Source organism: Prinia subflava, chromosome 22 (assembly GCF_021018805.1).
Source record: "Prinia subflava isolate CZ2003 ecotype Zambia chromosome 22, Cam_Psub_1.2, whole genome shotgun sequence".
Classification (NCBI taxonomy): Eukaryota; Metazoa; Chordata; class Aves; order Passeriformes; family Cisticolidae; genus Prinia; species Prinia subflava.
Window position 1 is genome coordinate 2,029,058 of NC_086268.1, and position 20,408 is coordinate 2,049,465.

The 20,408-nt window shown below is 53.3% G+C and overlaps 1 protein-coding gene across 1 annotated transcript in view; it reads right to left on the minus strand.

Annotated features, from left to right (window-relative positions):
• Positions 1-258: 258 nt before the first annotated feature.
• NECTIN1 (nectin cell adhesion molecule 1) overlaps positions 259-20,408 on the minus strand; it is a 92,016-nt gene continuing 71,866 nt past the window's right edge. Inside the window, exons 6-9 of the mRNA XM_063418084.1 lie at positions 14,116-14,263; positions 12,191-12,278; positions 11,620-11,730; positions 259-621 (exon numbers count right to left, since the gene is read on the minus strand). Coding sequence (XP_063274154.1) covers positions 403-621; positions 11,620-11,730; positions 12,191-12,278; positions 14,116-14,263 — 566 coding nt within the window. The 3' untranslated portion in view covers positions 259-402. The remainder of the gene's footprint in view (positions 622-11,619; positions 11,731-12,190; positions 12,279-14,115; positions 14,264-20,408) is intronic.

Here is a 20,408-nt window from a genome sequence, read left to right on the forward strand (position 1 = left end):
ACGAGGGCTGTGAAAAATCCACACCCGGCTACTCCGGTGCAAAAAGTGCAGGAATTGACACAGGGGGAAAACCTACGGACACTGGGCTGGGCACATCCCATCCACCACGGGGCAGCTGTGACCCACAGACACATGCACACACAGAGCCAGGAGGAGAAAAGAAAGGTGCAGGAGCTGGGGAGGACGTGGGAGAAGGCAGAGTGTTCCCTTGAGCATTAGCAAGCCAGGCAGACACTTGGAACTAATCATGGCAATCGCACCCGGATTCGAAAACCAATCAGCAAAACGAGCGATGGCAAAGGGAGGGGGGGCTGAAAGGCCTTGGTTGTTGAGCGACAGGAGAGGTGAAAACCATTAGTTTCTTCCTTTTTTTTTTGTTTTTGTTTTTGCAGTGTTGACACTTTAAACATACTGTTCCTTAGGACAGATGTAAGGAGCCCGGGAGCCGGGAGGCGGGCAGCAGAAGGAGATGTCGGAATGGTGAGGATAAAGCTCTTGTGGGAGGTCTGACAAGGGGGCATAGACATGAGGGATCTTCTCCAGATATCGATCTTCATGTGAGTAACAGCGGGTCAGGTAATCACTCGCATTCGATATCTCTGAGTGACACTTTCCAAAGTTCTGCAAGTAGAGACAAAAGTCAACGGGTGAAAACTCCGGGAGCGCCGGCAGGAAAAACACACACAGCCCTCCTGTTCCTGGCTGAGACACACAGAGAACAAGCAGGGTGCAATGGTAACGAGTTTACCAAGTTTACCAAGCTCCCTGCTTCGGGAAAAAGTGGAGACCCAGGTGATAAATCCTCACACTGCACAGTTTCAGTCTCGCTCCCTGAAATACCCGGATTGATGAATATGTATGGCCTGGGCATGGTTTGTCCCTTGTCTGTAAATACTCTGCTCTCTCCAGGCCAAACCAGCAGCCAGCCAAAGGAAGGGCAGTTTGTTTTCACGCTTTCTAACCCTTTCCACACCTGAGTTTTGCAAAGCAGTGCTTGAAGGCATCATTAATCTAAGCCAGGCCCGTGCTCTTGCATTTAAAGGGCACGTGTGTCCTGCCGGGGGCTTGGGATGCAGAATACTCTTGATGCTTAGGTGGGAGACAGGAGTGCTGGGCTTCACCTGTGTGAACAGCGCCCGGGCAGCCTCGGGGCCGGGTTTGTGAGTCAAATCCACTGCAGAGAACATAAAATCACTTTCAAACCCGCGGCTGCTCTGTGCTTCTCCCTCTGCCCGGGTGGATGCTTTGCCCTCCTGGGAGGGAGCAGAGCATCCCTCCCACAGCCCGGGGCTGCGCTCCCCAGAGGGTGGCAGCAGATGGGAAGGATTCCTCCCTGCTCCCAGACCCTTTCCCGCTTTGGAAACCCTGCAGGATGACCCGAGCAGGAGCGACATTTAGCCGGGATGTTTTTAAAACCAACCCGCTCTCAGGGGCCCTCGCCAGGAGAGAATTTCTGGGAAAAGCTTTGATGCTCGTGGTTTGAGCGGGGGCTGTTTGAAGAAAGCAACTTGCCCTTGAGTCCTTCCCTGTTCCCTTTCAAAACCCCGGGAACAGTCAGGTTGGTGGAAAGGACAAGGGTTTGACCCTCAGGAGAAAACGCCTGGAGGAACAGAACAAACCACTCGGCCCATCTGCTGCCAGCTCCTGGATGAATATTTCACCAGGATGCTTTAAAAAAAAAAAAAAATCCTACAGAAAACAAGGTGTTGACAATAATTTATTGATGGCTCAGACCACTGGGAGAGGCACAAAGGCAATTTTGGGAACATCCTGGCTGGGTTTGCCTGAGCCCCAGGAAAACAGCAGCAATGCTGAGGCCAACCTTATTTTCATTTCCCTTCCACTGTTGATCCTACAGACTGAGCTTTTAAAAGCCAGAAGTGGAGTTGCTGTGCTGGGATCCTAATTTTGGGTGGGCCATTCCCACAGGTTTTATCCACTTGAGCCTTTTAATTGCCACGTGAAAACGTGGACAAGGGCAGCACTGAAGCTCTTTAACTCAAGGAACCCAAGCCAGGGGCCATGAAAAAGCCTCACAAACTTTACCTTAACGTTAAATAAATGTTTGCTGTTCTTCTGATGGCCCCAGCAGATCAAAAGACACAAAAAGGGGCTCGCAGATAGAGAAAATGGGATGTGCAGAGTCCTATCCCTGTACAATCTACTCTCAAGAGCTGTCACACCCAACAGAACCCTTTTCCACACCTTTAAGGGGGAAGAAAACTCTATTTAGCCGTGCTCTCCTCCTGCTTTATAGAGATCATTAATTTTCTGGGTTAAGCTAACCTGAAAGGAAAGCTGTCTTAATTACAGAAATTTACTAAGACAAAGCAGGCAAGGGGGTTTCTTGTAATTTGTTATCAATTAACTGGGAGGGGAGGTTTATGTGCGTTTTGGGAGAAGCAGAGGATTTGCTCGTGCTGTGTGCAGCTCTGGTGGACAGAAAGGTCTCCCAGGAGAGATCCTCAGCTAACAGGAGTGGAAGCTGAGCTGGGTGTGCTCAGGTGGCAGCAGAAGGGGCTGTAGGACACTCCTGTACGGGCTGTGACAATGTACGGGGTCAGGAAAGCGTTTTTCTTCCTCCTTATCTCCCAGTTAACGTGGCCACGAGACAGCGCTCATGAAGCACTGCCAGAGGCACCGAGGGCAGCTCTGCCAGCACTTCTGTGTGCACACGAGAGTGCAAACAAATCCCTCTTTGCTTGCTGGTTTTGTGCTCACTCCTCACAGGTGGGGGCAGGGCAGGGCCAGAGGAAGGGAACTCCCTGTGTCCTTTTACCTTTCCTCAGCACCTGAACCAGGAGTTGCTTTGCTCCTGCCTCGTTCCCTGAACTCATTTACAGAGTGGCAAAAGGGAGGAGAACAAAACCAGCCTGGTGTTTTCTAACTTGTTTAGCAGCCGGTGCCCTTTGACTTCCTTCCCCAGTCCCACTGTGACTTTTCCCCAATCTAATTTATCTTTAACGAAGTTTGAAATTAAATTAGGGATAATGAACTAATTAAATTGAACTGGCACACGATTCTGCCACCTTCCCCCACCTGACTTCTCCCACTTGCCTTTGTCTCCAGCATGACTCCATGCAATTCTTCATTATCTGGGTTACATCCTCCCTTCTCAGTTTTATTTCCAAGAGCTTGATTAAAGGGGATGTCAGCAATCTATCCATTTCAGACAGCCTGCCAGATTACCTTCAAACAGGCTTTATTTGATTGAATTAGGGAGCTTTCATTTCTGCCATGACTTTAACTCAACCCTTCTCCATCCCTCCACACCCAATTCCATCTTTCCTTCTATTTGCAGAACGTCTCTTTGGGTAGCAGGAGGTGTGAGGCAGCTGACCACGTCTTGTACTTTTAATCTTCTTGGAATAATGAGTTCTTACTGGCCTGAAAGTGAAGAACTCCTTCTCAGTGACCTGAGGGTTGCTCTGCTGTGGTTTTTGGGCAATCTGAAGGTTTTACAGGTGAGAGTTGGACGGGTAATGGTTTCCTCTGCTTGGCCAAGCTCATGGCAAACACATTTTTGCACTCATGGAATGTGTTCAGCTGTGTTTTCCTGCCTGGGAGAAGCCCCTGCTGCTCAAAACTCCTGAAATTTTGTCCTGCTGCTACCCTGACTCTCATCATCCATTGATTTTGAATTTTGGGCTGCAGCACAGGCTGATGGCCAGGAAGAAGCAGCTCTGTTGAGTGGCAGCATCACAAAGCTGCTGTCACACTGTGGGTGTGGATTTTGGGGACAGAAAATACCCTGGGAACTAAAAAAAGAGAGAAATATTTCCTCCTGGTGCTGGGAGCCTCACATCCCCTTCTCCCCTGGGCCTGAACTCCCTATTCGGGGTATTCAAGCTGTTTTTACACTTCCAAGTATGGCCATGATTTCTGGTATCTCTGGGCAGGTTCCTGCTCTGTTTGAGGCTTTATCTGTGAGGGAGTTCTTGGATAATCCCTGTCCTCAGTAAAGAACAAGAATTGGTGAGTCAGGGATGAACAGGAGCTCAGGTCCTGAGCTCGGGCTTCTGTGAGGACAAAACTGAGGGCAAGCAGGACAGAGGGACTCGCCCCTGGCTTCTGAAATAAAAGGATTGAGCTGAAATTCCCAAAATACAGAGCAAGGGCCTGTGGTGATGGATGCATTCAGACACATGCAAGTATTAATTATGCAGAAAACTTGCTCAGAACGTTACATTCCTTGCCACAGCATGCTTTTCTCTTTTTCCTCATGTACGTACCTGATCCGTGTTCCTACAGCACCTCACGCCACCAATCATCCCAAACATTTCCCTCCTTGCTGTTTCTCTCCCAAATCCTCCTCTCCACCCTTCTGGAGTCAAGGCAGGGCTGATATCCTCATTTAAAAATGGGAAATTAATGAGAAGCCACCTCTCTGCTTTATTTTCCCTGCGATTTGGAAATGGGAATCTGAACCCTGCTCACTGATGTGTTGTGTTCTTGATCCAAGTCTGGTGGTTTCCAGCTATTCTTGCTGCAACAGGGATGAGAAATTCCCAAGCAAAACCGAGAGCTGGAGTGTGGGGAGGTGAAGGGGGAGGAAATAATTAAAAAAGCATAAAAAAAATTAAATTGCCCTGATCTGTGGTGTGTCTTAGCAGGGAGATTACACCTTCAAAGCACCATATGACTGGCTTTATTTTTACTTCAGAGAGACTGGGAGGATTTCCAAATTTGGATTTGGAGGATTACTGTCCTTTTGCTGACAATAAAATTCCCCACCCTGGGGAGGACGAGGCGAGACCTCCCAAGATGGATTAGGGAGCTCTTGCCTTGTTTGGAACAGTGGGAGCAGCCCGAGAATCTGCTGGGAACGGGAGGTGAAGACACCAGGGAGAGAGGCTGGTCTCACCCACCCCTTCCTCAGGGCTGGAATTCTCACCCCAGGGAGGGTGAGAGGTGCTGGGGAGTCCAGTGACAAACAGCCCCCCACGACCAGATGGAGACAAGGAAAACCCAAACCCGTCCAGAACTTACTGTCCACTCTCGCTCGTTACGTCTACGAAGACCTTGATCCTCATTCTGGGAGCAGGAGTGGGTGAGACACCGCAAGAGAGAGAGGTTACGGATCTGCTCCGGCCAGGGCTGCTGCAGACACTCACCCAGCAGGGCTTTTGCTACGCCAGGGGGGCTACAGGGCTGCTTCCAGCACGGGAAAACCAGGGAGCACAGGGACAGAGCAAACTGGAGCCGCCCCCTGCACGCCTTGCACCCAGGGGTGTGTGTGTGCTGCACCCTCACCCGCGGGGTTCCTCATCTCACAGAGTTGGCCAGGGGCCTTTAGAAAAATGACATTTTCCTCCTGCTCATCCTCCTTTCCTTCCTTCCTTCCCAAGGATCCAACGTCCTTTATCTTCTCCAAGCCGTCCCTTTCCATCCCCCTTCCCTTGAGCCTCCTCTGATCTCCCTGGGGTGACCAGGAGGGGTCCAAGGGCTCCTCTCCATTTGCTGTCTGCCTTTCCTCCTCTCCCTTCCCTTCCCTTAAACCCACAGATCCTCCCTGCTGCTGGAGAGGGGAAGGAGCAAGGCAGAACCTGGAGCCACCACAACCTCAGGAATACACAGGAATGAGGGAGAGCTGGAGCCAAGGAAAGGGGCACCAGTGGCATTTCCTTGGCCAAAAACTCTTGGAATCATCCAGCAAAGGTGGGAAAGGAGAGATCTCTCCCATTCAGGGACCTACTGGCTTTAATACCTGAGAAAAAGCCGTGATTATGGGGCAAAGGAACACAGGAAGAGATGAAATCACCCCGGTTTTAGTGTTTTTCCACTAAAAAAAATCATCATTCAGAGGATGATGGTCTAGCACAACCAACCGAGTCCTAATCACTCCCTGCCACAGGACCTGAGCTGGAAAGAGTTTGGTGACACTTGAAAAAGCCAGGAGAACAGGGCTCAGTCTGTGTCTGGTTTTGAGAAGGAGAACACCAAGGAAAAGAATCTCTCCCTCTCTCCCAAGCATCCAAACTCGCCACCTGCACCAACCTCCTGCCACGCCAGCCCTGTCACTGTCACATGCACAGTCCCTCTCTGCCTGGAGTCTTTCAGCTGCAGGAACCTTTAGGTGTTCCCGTATTCTCTCACGTCCTCTCCCACCTTGTTCTTTCACACATGCACATATGCTCCATCTTCTCTGGAGTTCCTTCCACATGCACACAAACCCTTTTTTTTTTTTTTTTTTTTAATTTTCCTTCCAATCATTCCCTTTTCCTTTCCCTCCCCTCCTTGTCCTGGCCTGGAAAATCCCTCTTGGCATTCCCTGACTCCTGATTCTGCACGGGCGCTGCAGAAATCCCCTGAACCAGAGCAGGAACTTCAAACCCACCTGGAGCTGGGGGGACAAACCCTTGCTCTGCCACCAAGCCGTGAGCCCTGTCCCCTCTCCCACATGCCTGGCTGCAGGAAGCCAAGGGAAAGACAGCAAGAAGAGCATGCGGGGAGGCAAGGCAAAGGCACCCCCAAAAAACCAGGGCAGCAGAGAGACAGAGAGAGAGACAGAGCAGGCAGGGACGGACAGACGGACGCTCCACGGGGACGGAGGGATCCAGGGAGGGGGCAGCGGTGCCTTTGAGGGGGGCAGTGAGGGAGGCAGAGTGCCGTGTGTACCTTGAGGCCAGAACCTGAGGGGAAAGGGCCTAGAGTGACATGCGCTAGCGAAAGTTGGGCTGGATGGTTGCATACTCGACTAGGTCTCCGCCAGCATGGATGGAGGTCCGAGGGCTGGGTGAGGCGGCCAGAGCCGACGTGTCCAGCTCTGCATACTGGACATCACAGTCCTTGTTGCCAGGGTTCTGGAGAGAAGAGAGCAGCAAGGCGGTGGGGGGGACACGAGGGGGGAGGCGGGAGGAGGTGTGGGGTGAGGGCAGAGGGTCCGTGCAGATGGTGAGGGGTGAGACAGGACACGGTGTGGGGGGTGGGAGGTGAAGGGGAAGAAAGAAGAAAAGGGTGAGGAGGGAGGGGAGGAGGAAGAAAAAACAGTTAAAAAGAGGGAGGTAGGGAGGTGATGAATAATCAGTCAGGTAAAATCCCAAATCAAAGCAAAAGTCCCAAGGGTGCTGCTGCCCCGAATGCAGAGCGGAGTGACCCAGCCCCTGCTCACTGGGGCTGCTCCCATCTCACTGCCCTCATCTTCCCCTGAACCCCTCTGGGATCAGCATTTTCCTTAGCTGGGGCTGGATCGGTGAATTCAAACCTCATCACGCACCTGAGCTGTGTTTTAACCCAAGAATTTGGCATTCATCGCAAACTCGGGTTTGGGGAGCACGAGTGAAAATCACTGGTTTCGAAATTCGGATTTTGGGAAGGAGATACCCGGAGGGAAGGGCTTTAAAGCCAAACCTCCAAAGGCATGGCCGCAGGGGAATGACACTGCCCCAGTGTGGGGACTGAGGAGCTGTGAAGTGCCTCGATTAACACAAGGCTTGGCCGCACAGCTTGGCACTGCAGATTAACTCTGCAGCGCGGTTTTGTCATTGTAACACGGCCTAAGAGATGCTGAAAGCTCCCTCCTTTGGCATGGGAATATTTATGGGTATTCCTTGCTAAGCAGGCTTATCAGCAAGGGCTGCATGAATGGAATATCATCCAATTTGTCTGATCATTCCTACCCAGACATCTTTCATGCAGATAATAATGGGAGAAGCCTGGGAGGCAGGACAGCTCAGAGAGCTTGTGGGGAATGCGGATCACCAGGAGGAGCCTTGGGGCCAGCAGCCACGGGGTGAGGGTGATGCTGGCTTCTTGCCCCACTGACTTCCTTTAATCCTCACTTTTGGGGCTGCCAGCATTAGCCAGGCATCCGCTGAGCCTCTCTGAGAGGAGAGAGTTGTCTCTTCCAAACAAAACAGCTTCCCAGTCTCTCTGTGTGCCCTTTCCAAAATGGCTGTGCTGCATGGCAAATGATGCAAAAGGTGTTTAATTTGAAAGTGTTCCTCTCCTCTCTGTTTGGAAGGGTCCTCAGCCACCCAGCAGCTGTGGCTGAGCCGTTTTTAGGAGTTTACAGCCCTGTAATGAGCTGGTTGAGTGCCTTTTGCTGGAAGGGGTTGTTCACTCAGCGATGATCTCTGCCTGCTGCGCTGGCCCGTGCCAGGGCTTGGCTCCCTGATCCTGCCCCTCGGCCACAGGGATGAGGGGAATGATGGGGAACGGGGCTGCTCAGCGTTCCCAGTGCTCAGCAAAGCTGCAGGCTGCGGGAGCAGAGGGCTGGAGTCACCTCTGCCCTGCCCTTGGTGGCCAGATGGCAGTGGCGCGTTCTTGGCATGAAAGCTGCACATCCTGCGGAGCCTCTGCTTCGTGTCTGGACACAGAGTTTGGACATTTAGGAAAATTAGCAACGCCAACTCTGATCTCAGAACTAAATCTAGGCCTTGCAGAGCTCTTTCCCCCTGAATTTTGTGTCTCAGTTCCTCCCCTACTCCTGGAGGAAGCCAGGCTCGGTTTTACCTCCTCATTCCTATCCTGTCTACTTTGTCTCACTCCTCTCCTGCTTCCTTCACACTGGAGGTGTTTACTCCATGGATTTCCCTTGCTTTCTCCCACTGCTGGGCTGGCTCCTGCTCCTTGCTGCCTGTTTGGAGCGGAATTTATTACAATATCAATAATGTGCCTTGTAGACAAGGCCCAGCACTGCCTCACGCAAGCGCTCGGTGTAAATCATCACCGTCGGCACCCCGGTAATTGCCCTGCAAACCCAGAGGAATTATTTTGCTGTCTGCAGCAATGAAACTTCCCCTTCTACCTGTGCAAATGGGCCCTGCTGACACGGACACTAATCACAGCCCTGCTCCTGCGCTCGCTCGTGCTCCTGCTGCCTCTCACACACGCACGGAGCACCCACCCGGCACAAAAGCACTGGCAGGGCACACCTGCCCTCACCCACACACCTGAGACACACTCTCCATCCCCTCCCTGCTTTGATATCCTCCCTGTCACCCCAAAACTGCCCAGAAAAAAACAATTCAGGCAGCCCCCACACCCCCACACCCACCCCTGCAGCCTCGAGTGTCCACGCCACCGTCCTTGGGCATTTCAGGGCTGTCAGCCCCGTGTTGGCTTTCCCACAGCCTGCAACACCTAAAAATAAATATTCATTCATAGTTCTGCTCCCTCCTGCGGGTATCCTGACCCTGCAGACATGCCCCAGCCTCTCCCCTTGTCCTGGTCCCCTGCCAGCACACGTCCCCACACAGGTCCCTGCACACCCTCTCGAAGGTTCCTCCTCCACCTGCCTCTTTTATTTTCTCCTGGCACCTCTCCCATTCCCCCTTCCCTCACTCTTTGCCATCTCTAATCACTCCCTGACTCCTGTTCTAGTGCTGTGAAATCGCCAACCCCAGGCAGTGGCTTTCATGATAAATCTGGTTCATCCCAAATTACGAGGTTTTGCACAATTCATTGAAAGCTGAATGCACCCGCCCCGTTTTCCTGCAGAATCCTCTCCCTTCCACTCTCATCTTCTTCACTCCCCTCCCGAGCCAAATCTGCAGATGGAGTACAGGCAGAACGAGAATATCCTGCCTTTCTGCTGTGCCTTTCCCTCTCAAGGATCCCAGAACCACGGATACCCCAGAGCAGCCGCCTGCATCTGCATTCTGAGCACGGAGGGAGCAGGGCTGTACTGAGGTGAGGCTGGCAGGGACCAGGGATGTGCTCCCCTCCTCATCCTCCAGCCTCAGCTGAAGGATCGGGCAGGTCCTGCTCCATCCCAGGGAGGTTTTGGTAGCCACTGCTGTTCCCTGGGGGTTCCCACCCCTCAGATCCCCACTGTGAGATGAAAAGGAGGTTTCTGTAGTGCTTTAAGGGTAGAAAAAAAGTGACGCAAATCACTTTTTTGCCTGCAGGGAGGAAAGCAAAGCTTGTTCCTTTGCAAAGCGTGGCAGGACAGCACAACCCCCCCGGCCTGGCTGTGGCAGCACATCCTGCCCGTGTGACCTGGGAGGAATCCAGCCCAATCCGCGCTCCTGGGCAGCCAAGGACACCTTCTCTGCCTTGCCAGTCCCCAAATCAAACAGCCAGCTGCCTGCCCAAGGGATTCAGGCAGGAATGGGAGCAGGCTGCGTCCTGCTGCTGGGGCAGGCAGCCAGAGCACGGCGCAGGTACGAGCCAGGCGGGCTGCCCAGGGACAGGGCTCATGCACAGCTGTGCCAGGCCCGTGCCAGGAGCTGTGGCAGCATTTGGAGCCTTCCCAGACACCACGTCCTTGCTGCAGAGCCAGCTCTTGGTGGGCCAGGTGAAAGCAGAGCTCGGCAGTCCGGCACCTCCTGGCTGAATCGGCGGGTGAGGAGCAGCCGGTGCCAGGCGTGGGACATGGAAATGCATCTTCTCCGGCCAGCACCGAGAGCAGCAAACTCTGTTCCCATGGTTACGGAGCAGCAACCCATCAGGCCCCATCTCACATCACTAACTCTGCCACTTAATTAACTGACTGCTCGTTATTTCCCAAAATGAGCTCCTCCATCCTCCCGCTCGCCTCAAATTCAGCTTCTCAGATGCTCTTCAAGCAGCGGGCTCGCTCCGACATCCTGTGTTTCATTTAAAACTCAGCAAGGATTAGAAAGAGCTGGGGACCAGCCCCAGGGCTGAGGCAGGGCTCCAAGGGGAAGTTTTCCTTTAGGGATGAAGTAAATAGGATCACATCCACCCTCAGCACAGAACTGTGGCTTTTGATTTCCAACGCCCCTGGCGTCTGCCTGGCTTCAGACTTGTGCCAGCTGAAGGTCACTGGGCCCTGTCCTTCCATTATCTGCACAGGAACACACATGGCAGGGTCACACTGGGATGAACTGGGTTATAATTAGTGTGTTCATGACAAATCACTCCAGTCTGGGCTGATATTTATACACCTTTCCCCAGCCAGGGAGTTCGCTCAGGGTGTGCAGTGCCCTGAACTCCTCGTGAGGAGGAGTTTGGGAGAGACCTGAAGGATTTCCATTGGGATATCTTGTCTCCTATGGATAAAAATCCACAGCATTCCAGTGCCATGAGGTGAGGGAGGGACAGGATGCTGTCCAAGAGAGGAGGATGATGATTTTCTGTTTTCTCATCCAAATCCCCTCTAATCTTACCTCTTTTCTGTTCCCTTGCATCTAACATTTCCTCACTCCTTGCAAACCAGCCTTTCCCATGTGACTGCCAGCCTCTCCTCCTGACCCTTAATCTCTCCTCGCTGCTGCTGCCTCACATTAACATCTCCCCATCCGAGGCTGAACAAATCCACACACCAGAAAAAGAAAGAAAAAAAAAAAAAAAAGGGTTTAAAGAACTTGTTGTTGTCAAGTGAGAGTCAAACGCTGGCACGCTCTGCCCTGCAGATAATTGCTTTGTGAAGCTCTCACTGCTGCCTCCCTCAGCTGCAAACTCCACCAGGGGCTCCTTGCAGGAGGTGAGGAGTGGCCAGGGTGGGGTAGGTGAACAGCAGGGAGAGGATTTGGGGTGGGCAGGGCACAGCTCTGGCTGTGGTGTCAGCTGAATTAGGGTGGGCTGAGACCAGAGTGTGGAGGCTGCTTCCCTCCAGGATGGGATAATCCCGGCCTGTGGAGGGTGGGGATCTTTTCCAGGGTGGGAGGTCCTGTGTGCCAGGCAGTGCCACTGTCACCCTGTGCTCCTTACCAGTTTGTCACTGTAGGGAGAGGGCTCGGGGGCTGCCATGTCGTAGTAGGGGGTCTGCAGAGGGAACTTCTGAATCTCCTCCTCGTGTTTCATGTTGTCCAAGTGAACAACCTGGAGCAGAGGGGAGAGAAGAGGGATGAGAAGAGCAAGAGTTATCCTCTGGCACAGCTCGGGGCAAGCTCTGCTTCAGGTGACATCACAACCAAACACCAACTCCTCCAGACCTCAATATCCACCAAAGAGACAGAGCAGGATCCAAATTACAGCTTTTAATTAGTGCCAGACTCTGGGAATTCTGGGGGGAACAAGTCACAGAGTCATGGAATCATAGAGTCATAGAACAGTTTGGGTTGGAAGGGACCTTAAAGATAATTTAGTTTGAACCTCCCACTAGACCAAGTTGCTCAGAGCCCCATCCAACCTGGCCTTGGAAAATCCTTACTTTTTGCTCCTCAAACTCAAGCCAGGAATGTCTTTGCTCTTGCAACCCCCATTTCCCAAAATCCAGGCACTGTAGACACTGCTGGGAATCAGTTTTCCATGCCAGAGGCGGGAATTTGCAGGTTTTTACCTGGATATCTTCTGGGGTCAGGTGGCTTTTCGTGTCCTGTTTCCTCTTTGGTGGAGGGGCAGGTTTGTGGGACGGGGGGAGGTCAATCCTGCAGGGAAAGAAGAGGCTGCTGAGCAGAAAGCAGGAGGAAAGGTTCTGCTGCTTTGATGTGCCCAAGGATTTGATTGTGTTTGTCACCGAACTGCCAATACAATCACATAGATTATCCTCAGGAACTCCCCCGTGCCCTTTCTCTCACCCCGATTAGAATCGTTAATGGAAATAAACTCCCTCCTAGCACTCCGTCGCCATCACAGACAAATCCCCGTGTCGGATTGCAGATCCTGGGATCCTGCTCGGGAATCATCCCTTGGGAGGGGCTGGGAGGAACCAGAAAGTGATAACGGGGCAGTGCCAGCCCCAGCCTGGCAGCTCCTCTGGGATGGCAGCCCTGCCATCCCTTCCCAGGAGGAATTTGGATCCTCCTCGTGGACATGCCCTGCCAGGCAGGGACATTTTATCCCTGACCCTCGCCAAGGATCAGCTTTTTACCCCAGAGCATAGGGATTGGCAGCCACGATAATCCCAGCCTAGAGACTGTCTCTGCACATTCTGTTCACATGCACAGATGTGTCTAATCCTTTTACAAAACTTATTAAAACTCTGAGCCACTAATTAGCCGGCTCCCCCCGCCCTCCTCTCCGTGCAGGCTCCACCAGATCTGATGGAGATGGGCGCCTTCCCTTGGATTCCAGCGTGGGACCGGAATGTGCTGGTGGCAGGGAGGGCAGAACAGGTCCCCGGGGCTCTGTAAAACATTGACTTCATGGCTCTATAGAAAAGAAATGCTATTACCTTCGGGATCAGCCTCCACAATAGAGGCAGCACCTCTGCAGAGCTGGGCACGGCCGTGTTTCTATTCTCAGCTAAAGTGGCTCTTCCCCGAGCCTGGTGGAGGGCCATTGTGGGAAGTGGATTGTCAGGATGCATCTCGATCACAGGCCCGCTGCTGTTGATGCAATTTCACCTCGTGGTGCTGGGGTTTTTTGTTGTTTGTGTGCCTTTCTGCCTCCCCTGCCGCTTCCCCCGCTCCTCTCCCCTGCCTCTCCCGCTATCCTCCGGTGCCCTCACTCAAATGGGATTAAATGGAGCACAAAATGTGCCCAAGGTGTAACAACAATGAGGTGGGGGAGCATAAAAGCAACCTCTGGGTGCTGGGCTTTCTGTGCCTCCCTGCGAGGTGGGAGGGGAAGGAGGGGGTGATGAGACAGAGCTGCTCAGCAGAGCCCAGGGTAAACGCTCCTGGAGAATTCCTGCTGCATAAAGTGACCTCCACACCACTCAATTCCCTGCCTGGGATCTGTGCTGGGCAGAGCAGAGCAAGTCCTGCCCCAGAGGAGCCCCTGTGGTGGCCTCTGTCCCTGCTGTTGACAGAGTTTATGTCACCCGTGGGTCCAAAACTGCAATGCTGGTGGATGTGGGCCCTTCCCAGCCTCTTTGGGAAGCACCCAGAGGTGCTCAGGGCCTGTCAGAAGCCCCCAGAAGCCCCTCTCTGGTGGCAGGATGTGATTCAGCCTCATTCAGGAGCCTGAAGCCATTGAGAAAGGAGGAATTAAGTTAATTCCTCTAGGATCCTCTTCTACCCACAGAAGGGGACAGTGGCACCGATCCTCTGCCCCAAGGACGTGCCACAGCAAACCCAGCACCTGCGGGAGCATCCCTGTGCTCCAGCTTCCACTCCAGCCTTGTGCTAAGGGCTCAGAAATAGGGGAGAGCAGGACAGGAAGCACCAGGATGCCCCAAGGATCAGATAAACGAGCGGGAAACAGCAGGAAAACGTTTTCCCGCCAGGTTTTCCCGTGGTGCAGGCAGAGGAAGGGCCAGGGGAGCTGTCCCCTCTCCCCACAGCAGCTGCAGCCTCGGTGGGCCGTGGCTCTGCTACTCACAGGTCGTGGTCGGTGCCGGAGCGGCTCTTCTGCTGCCGCCTGTAGACGATGATGACGGTGACGGCCACGCCGATGATGAAGACGGCGGCGATGACGCCTCCCACGATGCCAATGATGCCTCCGGGGGCACTCTGAGGTAGTGGCTTGTCTGCAACACACAGGGGAGAGGGTTAGAACGCCAAAAATGCCGCTGGGGTGGTGCTGGTACTGCCAGGGGTTCCGGGAGCAAAGGTGAGGATGGATTCCGAAGCCTCCCCCAGTGTCCCTGCCCAGCAGCTCCGTGGAGGGAGCCAGATCCTGTTGAAACGCCCTGCTCAGAGCTCAGGAGGGACAGAAATTGCAGCTACAATTGTCTCCAAGAGTTAAACACTTCCTCACTCTGCTCTGCAAATTCATCTTCAGGTGTTTATTCCTGGAGCCGCTTTTCCGCCTTTGTTCAGGCCTCAAAGGAAGAAGGGTTTAGGGAATAAAGGTGCTTCCAAGCATTCATGTGGACCTGCTGCTTGATACTGTTGAAGTATTTTGAAAGCCTCTCTGCTGGGCTTTGTCACAGCGTCCTCACTGAATTCCTGGTGCTGCTGGAACATTCTCAAAGCGAGCTGAGGAGCAATGCTCGATTGATTGAGGTGGGGCAGAGGTTTGTGCACCCCAAATCTTTCCAAAAAAAAAGAGTGCAGGATTTAGGGGCAGGAGGGAGATAGAGCCAATCTCACATTTCATCCCCTGCTCGGTGACACGGGCCAGCTCCTTGGTGACAAACACGGGCCTCATCCAAAGGAAACCCATCCCGATGGGAAAGCGCTTTGAAACCTGCGATAAAAGGATTTAATTTGCTCTACCTTCCAACCTAATTAAACTTGAAAACTAGCTAATTGGTACTTTGTACTTACAACTCCGGCAGTGATGAAAGGAGGAGATAATTGGGATGGAGGAAGGAGGAGGAGGAGGAGGAGGAGGAAAAGATATTCAGGGGAGGGGAGCAAGACAGGGATGAGGGAACAAGGGGCTTTGTAGAACTTGTCTGTCACATCTAATTTTTGTACTTTCCTTAATGCCCTGGCTACTGGCTGCTCTTAGAGACCAGATTGGGTTAATGGACCTTATTCTGCAACAATTTTGGCTTTGGGTACCAGAATCTTCCCTAAACTACCCATCCCCAAGGCCTTGGAATTAGGCCTGCTTTCCATGTGCAAAGTAATAAAACAAAATGTATGTGGCTGTAAAACATCTGCACACATCCCCAAACCACACAGGACGACGAATCCAGGACTTTTCAGGGTGAAAAATCTGCATTTTACTCCCGCTTCACCTCCATGGGTCCAGCCCTTGCTTATCCTGAAACCCCACGTGCCAGGTGCAGTCTCAAAAGGGCTCTGCTGGATCATTTCCAAGGGAGTATTCCCAGGTCTCCGCTCCCAGCCAGCCTTCCCAGATTTGCTGCTGTCATCCAGGAGTGAACTGAGGTGTGCAAACATCTCCCTGGGAATCAAACATCTCCCCCCTGCTGCTCTGGTCAAAGCCAAATTGCACAAAGAACTCGAGCTCCCAGCTGAGGAATTCGCCCTTGGAATTGCTCTGACACTGACACCCCGTTCCCTTTCCCACAAATTCCTGCTTTTCTCCTGCCACACTTTGGCACCCCGGAGCATCCATGGGTCAGCATCCCACCCTCCCCCTGCCTTCCCCTGCTCCTCAGTGAAGAGCTCCGGGCTGTGTGTCCTTGTGATGCTGGAGCCATCACAACCCGCCGTGGCAGCCACTTTTCTTCCTCCTCCCTCCTCCATAAGCCTCGTAAATAACATTTGTGCCTCCGGACAGCTCTCTCACAGCTGACATCTCGCCATCCAAACCTCCCCCCCAGCTCAGCACTCGGGATTGTGGCTGTAAAGAATGTCCCAGGCACTTTGGTTGGGGCATTTTCCGTGATGAATTACCCCTGGTGGCTCTGGGGATGGCAGGGAGCGAGCAGAGAACGTCAGCCTCCTGCTGCCGCTGTAAATCAGGTGTGTGTGGCGGGGGAAGAGGCTGGGAGGAGAAACAGGGGAAGGAAATAAAGAAATAAAATGGATCTCCAGGAGCTCAGGTGAGGCTGGGCAATAGCAGGAAAGGGGCTGAGAAAATTTAGAGAGGGGGAAATGCAGCAGAAGAGGGAGAGGTGAGTACAGGGCAGTGGGTGAAGACAATAAGGGGAGGAGGTGATGCCTTAAGTTTTATTTTCATCTATTTCAGGCTCTGTGCTGCCCAGGGTGCAGCTCTGAGCTCACACTCAGGGTCACTCAGCTCTGCACAGGGACACAAAACAAATCCTTCTCCTGCTGGAGAACATGGAGAACTTTCAGCCCAAAAGCACCAACAAGGGTGGCTGGAGGGAGGAACAAGAAGGATGGGACCTCCCAGCCTGGAGCTGGAATTGGACAATTAAACCCCAATATGCAAATGGACCAAAACTTATCAAAGTGTGAGACCTTGTGACCATTTGTCCATTTTGTGCCCATTTTGTGCCCATTTTGGGTCCATTTTGGGACCATTTTAGGCTCACCTTGGGCATAGCCCTGGCCAGGCTCTTGTCCTGCCCAAGGTGTACCTTAAAGACCTCTCAATAAATCTCTTTTATTCTCTACCTCTGTCCAGTCTCTGTTCCAGGACAGCCTTCCCAAGGCATCAGAGGGAAGTGAGAGAATGAAGGAGCACAAGGAGAGCTGCAGATATTTGGGGTTTTTAGGAGTCCCTCCTCCTTTCCAGGCTCTCTGTATGAACACCCCGGTGCCAGAGCCCATCCCAGGGCTGGGTGGCCTTGTAGGGACAAGCGCCAAACCCCGACACAACCCTGTGACAACAAACCCTGCCCCTACACGTGCAGCTCCCCTGGCTGAGGACAGTCTGAGCCACTCAAAAGCGTTGGTCAGGGCTCTGCAGGGGTCCAGGCAGGGAGATGTCAGAGGTGACAGTGCTAATTGCTGGCAAAAAGAGCAAACCCCAGGAGATGAGGAAGATAAATGAGAAAAGAAGGTCCTGAGAGAGCAGGAAAGTGCCCAGGATAGAAGATAATGAGAATCAGAGAGAAACCTTTCTTTATGCTTGCTCTTCCCTCTTAATTTTTTTTTTCCTTTATAAACCTATTTTTTCCATCTGTATCCACTGTTTATTTCCCCCTGGGGAAGCTGGTACAGTTTGGAGGGCACCACTTTTCTGGAGGGGAGGGTGGCTGCAAAAAGGGGTGTTTTAATTCAGAGGAGAACACCAGGAAAGCTTCAGGAGATGCCCAGAAGTGCCAGCTGAGGATTCAGCTCCACTGACAGGGCTTTTGGGCAGCCCTGGGAAGATGTTTGCAAGGCTCGTGAATCAGGATCAGAATAAATTGGCAGGACAGCTCAGGGGCCTCCAGACGGGAGTGGGAAAAGGCTTTGCCAATTAAGAATGCAAACCCCCATGCTCTGTGTCACGCTTGAACAACTTAAAACTCTGGAAAAAAAAAAAAAAAAGAAAAAAGCAAAAAAAAGGCAAAAAAAGCGCAAAGTTTGTGTGAAGCAGTTGGCAGTGAGGCAGGTACCAGAGAACCCAGAGGGGCTCAACAAACAGCTCAGCCTTATCTGGATGTCTGAGGGCTGCTGGGAAACTCCTCGCTCCTGCTGGAAGCTGAATTAATTCACAGTATTACAATTAAGGAGAAAAGAAGGGCGTCCCACCCCCAGTCTCTTTCAGAGCTGTTTTGTTCATTACTTTGTTCTCCCACGGCTCTTCTGGAGATGGAGGCAGACACAGGAAGGGGAGGGGAGCTCTTATCTCTCCATGAAGCATCATTCCCAATCACTCCCAGTCACCCGATGCTGTGCGCGCCTTTCCGAGGGGAGGAAGAGGAGGAGAAGAGGATCTCTGCACCACCCAGACCAGCTAAACCATCCTGCCAGGTGCTGATAGCACTGCTCACCAGCCCCAGAGCTCAGTTAAACCCCATCCCAAAGCTCCAGTCGCTCCCAGCTCCCTGAGGAGCGAGGGATGCCCGCTGGGCACGGATGCGGATCGTGGTGGGATGCGCCAGGCTGGGTCACAGCGCCGAGCTGATGGCACAGGCCATGACAAACCCTCTGTCCCTGCAGCCCAAACAGCCCCGGGGCTGGTGGCTCTGCCTGTGACTCGGTGCCAAGAGCCAGGCCAGCGTTTCCCAGCGAGGGACAAAGGGACAGAGCCACCCCGGTGGTGACACAGTGCAGCTGCCGGAGCAGCAGTCAATAATCACCCAGGCACAGCGGGGCGAGCAGCTTGCAGGAGAGCAAGAAAGATGTTCCCCAAGGCAGCGTGCAGCCAGGCAGAGATGGATCCACTGGGAGGCGTCCAGGGAAGGCTGTGGCAGGGCGGGAATGACTCCCTGGCTCTTGGTGTGCAGGGAGTGATGTGGAGGAATTCGTGAAAGGAGCGGGGAGATGGGCGTCTGTCACACTTTTGGGAGTGAGGGCTCTTTCCTCAGAGCTACTGGAGTGCCTGGGATGTTTACTGGGGCATTTACTGGGGCATTTACTGGGACATTTACTGGGACATTTGGCTCATGAAGCAGCCTGGCTGCTCTTGGGATCAGGATTTGAGAGTGGGGTATGCTGCATCCCCACCAAGGGTCTGGGCCTGGCTTTGTAAAGCTGGGCTCCCACAGCTGGTTCTGCACTTTGTGCACCCACAGTGACATCCTGAGCAGGTGGGGAGGAGCAGAGCTGTGGATGGAGTCTGGGCAGGCAGGAAGGTTTTGTCTAAGGGACATGAGTGGGTCTCACACTGGTTTTCTTTCTGGTCTGCCCTGAATTCAGCTGCCCCAAGGAGAGCCTGAGCTCCATCTCATTGCTGAGACACTGACCTGCATCCCCCAGGTGGATCTGGAAGCTGGGCCAGTCTCAGGGCTGGTTTACAGCAGCTCTGAGCTAATTTGTTCCACGAGATCTGCACACCCTTCTCCTGCCTTTGCCCCCTCCTAAATCCAACCTGATCCCTCTTTGCTTCCCCACCAACCACCACAACCACACACAGCACCTCTGGCAAACCCTCTGCTCTGAGATCTGCCCGCACCCAGAGCAGGGTTCCCTTTCCATTTATCACCTCCCCACAGCCAGCTAGTCCCCACCTATTTCAGGGCACTCAGCACGGGGCTGCCTTGCTCCCAGCCGTGGGGAGGGACTGTGACCCTTCTCCTCTGTGCTGGCAGCTCCTGGGGCAGCCAGCCTTGCTGGATTTGATGTGACCTCAGTGCTCCATCCATCCCTGCTCGCAGCTTTTACAGCTTTTACCCTGTTCCCAGCCTGGATTGTCACCGTGACCTGCTGGAAGGAGACATTTGCTGGACTCTCTCTGCCTGCTGGTCCTTTGAGCAAGACAATGAGCTCAGATGATGCATATTTATAACACACCCCACCTGACACATTCCAGGGAGCCTGAGACAAGTTCACGGAGCTAAATTAAACCGAGCTGAAAAGCTTGGCAGAACAAATACTTCCCCGCTTTGGTTCTGAAGGCAGGAGCAGGATTGGCTAATTTGAGACACGCTCCAGTGGAACACACACCCCCAGGCACAAGCTGGTCCCCAGCCTCGCTGCTGTGATGCCTTTGGTTTGCAAAGGGTTAATGGGAAGCTGCTCCCGGGAGAGCCCCGGCCCGAGCTGGAGGAGCTGGCAGGGCAAAGGGGAGGACAAACATCGGGGTCTGCAGGGCACTGGGGGTTTTAAAGGGATCTGGAGTCTGATTGAAGAGAGGTGAGCAGGGTTTCTTCAGTGAATCCCTTCCAGGGACAGCCAAGGGGATGAAAGGGATTAAGGAGGGCAAGACACCGCTGGGAAAGCTGCACCAGTGGCACTGGACCGTGAGTGTGAGAGGGTGAAGGGCCTCCAGCCCTTCATTCCCCAGATCCAAAACCTTCACAGCCTTGCTCTGATCCTGTTTTGAAGGGGAGAGGAGAAGGAGAACGCAGCAGCTCATTCTGCTCCCACCTGGGCCCCGCAGACCCTTCCCTCACTGCAGGTGGAGGTGACCAGGCTGCACTTCACAGGGAAATTCTGTCCTGTGCACACACAAACCCACGTTCCACATCGATTCATGGTTTGCAGCACCACTTAACCCCTGGCAGGGTCCAGACCCAGCTCTGTCACCAAGTGCTGCTCATCTGGTGGCACAGGGAGGGCAGCTGGACCTCAGCTCGGGGATCAGGAGTGATCTGGTTAGGAGAGGCAGCTTTTCTGAGCAGGAAGGGTACCTGGGCTTCACTCAGAGACAAAAGCATCCTGTTAGGAATTCCCACGCGAGTTATGTAACCCCAG